Raw genomic sequence first — 3,635 nt, forward strand, 5'->3', positions numbered from 1 at the left:
TTTTTGTTTCACATAAATCGGCGATATAAAATAAATAATAGCATATTTATTGTAGTTTTAATTATAGGTTATCTATCACATAGTAAAAGACTAGAGGTTTTTGTTTGAATTTTTTTTTAAATATCTTAGCCGCCCAAGGTCATGTGCGCGCTGCTCAATGCCCTCCCCCCGCATCACCTACATTGTGTTTTGCGCAGCGATTCGCGTGAACTTTAGACCCAAGATATCCAAAAGGTCGCTTTATCTACTATACCAGTAAATTGACCTTAAAGAATTATTCAAAGATGTAAACAACACGATGAATCAATGACCTGAAATATTTATCTTTTAATTTGTGTCGTTAAAAGACACATGTCTATGGCATGGCACCTTTGGAATAAAAATAAAAACAAATTTACTTTAATGACATTTATTACAAAAATATTCTGTACAACATAGCCGTGAGGATTATCAATCTAAACTAAGTAATGTTAATCTTGAAAACATTATCAAGGTCATTTAAATACGTTTACATTTTCAAATGCATTTTGTCACATATATGAGGAGGAATTATAACTAAACCACGAAAATGATAGAATTTCCACTGCCAAATCAAATGTAAAAAACACATTGTCATCTCTATTTTTCCAAGGATTATGTTATAAGGATTTCAATTTGTTTGTTCATGTGTTTTGTTACTGAATAGTCATAGAAGAAAAATATTCTTAATATAAATTAAAAATTTATCAGATTACTGAACAGCAGATTTAACTGTCATATTAAAAATGAAATATGTATAGTTTTTCAATATACGTTTTAAATCTCAAAAATAACTAGTATTTTTGAAAACACTACTTGTTTGATAGGTTCGAAACATTTTGATCTTGAAAAATGTTAAAAAACTACACAAAACATATTAAACTCCTGTTACTGAATGTGAAATGAAATTAGTTTATAATATTCAAGACTTGATTTTTTTGTTATAAAATAATCTTATGTATATAATATATTTATTTTTATTTGATATTCAACATCCATTTTACAAAATTAATAAATGACATGCACTAATTTTGAAGAGAAAACATTTAATAGAACATTTTTTAAATGTTTAAATCACTAATTATCAACAAATTTGATATAAATGTTCGTAAACAAATAGTAAATCCAAGTAGATAATTTAATAAACATTATCAGACTTTCAAATGTGTGGCACCGTTCCAGATAAATTTCGTAAGTAACTGTATATTTTTGAATGTTAAATATGAATACATTTGAAGATTCAAATCAAGGTATCCAAGTGGACAAGCAAGAGTCTAAAAAACCACAATAATTTTCACTTATATAAGTTGCTCTCTAACCTGAGTTTCTTGCTTGTGGAGATCGTCCTTAGGGACCAGACCATGATTATCACTCATAAAGGTTTCTCGTTTTCCTAGGTTTGACTTTATAATGGCGCATTTGATCCAATTATCCGATATCTAATGTGTTCAAAAAATAGTGTATGCTAGCTTAGTGCTTATACTTACACACAGTATACACAGATTACTATTGTAGGTCTCCCACAATATATTTTGACGGAAAACATTAACACTGACAACTAGTTCCACTTACCTATAAGCACAATAATCAAATAAGTCTAGCGCTAGACTGATTTAGGTGAAACAATTTCATGGCTCTCTTTTGCAGAATAAAGAATTCTATGTTTATTGTTAATTTAACCAAATCTATTCTTAATTTATTATAGATTTAGTCAATATTAGTGAAGTTAATTAAAAATCAAAGTAACACTTATTAAAACAACAGAGTTAAACAACATTAGGTAACAAAATGTACAGCAAATGGATTCCGATTTTGTATGGTAACTTGGGAATTAGAAAAAAAACCACTTTAAGGCACTTTTTAAAACTCAGGGGAACTGTCGTCCAAACATTTTATATTGTCACTGATGAATAACGGTTTGGCCACATGCTTATCTTCTACATCGAAGCAGATTAAATCCTCATATTCATCGGTTTTCTGTAACAAACAATACATTTATAGGTTAAAATAGATTTTTTAACATGAACAGTGGTAGAGCTCTCTTTAATATCTTCACACGAATTGGCCGGTTCGCTTGACGAAATAACACGACCCCAAATAAAACAAGCGTGACATGGAAGAAATTCCGCGTTTCGTTTGATGAGTGATCAATTAAAGGTTGGCAATGCATTTGCAATTGCGGATGTCTATGAAAAATGGTCACTTCGGTATTTCAACAATTTCAGGTAGCTGCTTGCTTGTTTGCCATCTTATAATATAAAAACACCATAAATTATGCCAAAAAGAATGTATTAAGGTAGTGTGCAGTATGGAATTTTAATTACTTACACTTGTGGATGGTTTAACATCAGAACTTTTCTTGCATGCAGCTGCATAGTTCAGTGATGGCTTGGTGGAAGTGGATGCTACTGCAATAGGGCTTGAACTTCTCTCATTACTTTCATTTTCTATTAATTGTACTGAGTTTTCACTATCAGATAGATTGTTGCTATTAAGAAAGATATTGGGAATGCTCATAATGTCCACACTAGGAGGTGATTTTAAAACATTAACACAAGCTTCAGCCATCTCAACTTCTCTATTTATTAATTTTTCTTCCATTAACTTGTTATATGCAGCTTGTAGGTCTACCATATGCTTGTCAGATAAAATACCAGTCATATGTTTAATTTCCGCTTCTAACTCACGGATAGCACTCTCATTTTTTGCAGCGAGTTTTGCTTCACTGATCATTTTAATATCAACAGCCTCCTGAATGTGCAGGATTGCATCATTTGTGTTGTTATTCTGTACATTACTTTCGCTGACAATTTTATTGAATATGCTATGTGGTGAAACCTTAGGAGCTTTCTTATACCCTGTTAGTTTCTCACCCAAATTAGCAGTGACATCTTCAATGTATTCATACATATTGAAGCAATTGATTTTGCCAAATCTGTATGTAAATGTATGTGTTGAACCAGATGATGAAGTTTTGGATGATAAATTGCAAGTAACAAAATTTTTCTTTCCATGATATTTTTCAAAGTACTTCTGCAATCCTCTGGATATTAACTTATCCCTAAAAGTAGGCTTAATACTACTATTCTTCCTATATTTATACCAGCCGACGATGTCATTTGCTGTACTAGAGAGTAAATCTGATAATATTTCTTCTTTTATTTTACCTGTGGGGAAATAAAATAAAGCCACTGATGGTACCGGCAAAACTGTCCTTATGAATATTTGCGTATCCAATCTTGCACTGTCATTTTGGGAATCTGATATATGATTAGTTATTTCAGTTGTAACATTCCCGATCAGAAAGCCTTCCTGTGAATACAAAATATAATTAGTTTGAAATAATAGGTACCATCCAGTGCATAATTTAATTAGTATTTTATCGTTATAACATACCTGACTACTCGATGAATTAACACACTCGTATAATAGAAACGAAAGAGCGGTCCCATTAAGAGACACCTTTTCTGTGTAAGCCATTAGATATTACGAATGAAACGCTTAACGTAATATGTAAATGATATTTTAAATCATATCTATCGAAAGTTATTCTAAATTTCACTTATATTAACAATATACAGAAAAATCAAAACATTCTTTTCCTTTTACACTTAACA

The 3,635-nt window shown here is 30.7% G+C and overlaps 1 protein-coding gene across 1 annotated transcript; it reads right to left on the bottom strand.

Moving 5' to 3' along the window:
- Positions 1–399: 399 nt before the first annotated feature.
- On the bottom strand, positions 400–3,629 carry LOC106127805 (BRCA1-A complex subunit Abraxas). The gene is made up of 3 exons (XM_013326054.1): positions 3,415–3,629; positions 2,347–3,330; positions 400–1,995 (listed from the first exon to the last, which is right to left on the bottom strand). Exons 1-3 carry the CDS (start codon positions 3,496–3,498, stop codon positions 1,879–1,881), a joined length of 1,185 nt encoding a protein of 394 aa, XP_013181508.1. The 5' UTR covers positions 3,499–3,629; the 3' UTR covers positions 400–1,878.
- Positions 3,630–3,635: the final 6 nt, after the last annotated feature.

The sequence above is a fragment of the Papilio xuthus genome, unplaced genomic scaffold (assembly GCF_000836235.2).
Source record: "Papilio xuthus unplaced genomic scaffold, Pxut_1.1 DF824523.1, whole genome shotgun sequence".
In the NCBI taxonomy this organism is placed as follows: Eukaryota; Metazoa; Arthropoda; class Insecta; order Lepidoptera; family Papilionidae; genus Papilio; species Papilio xuthus.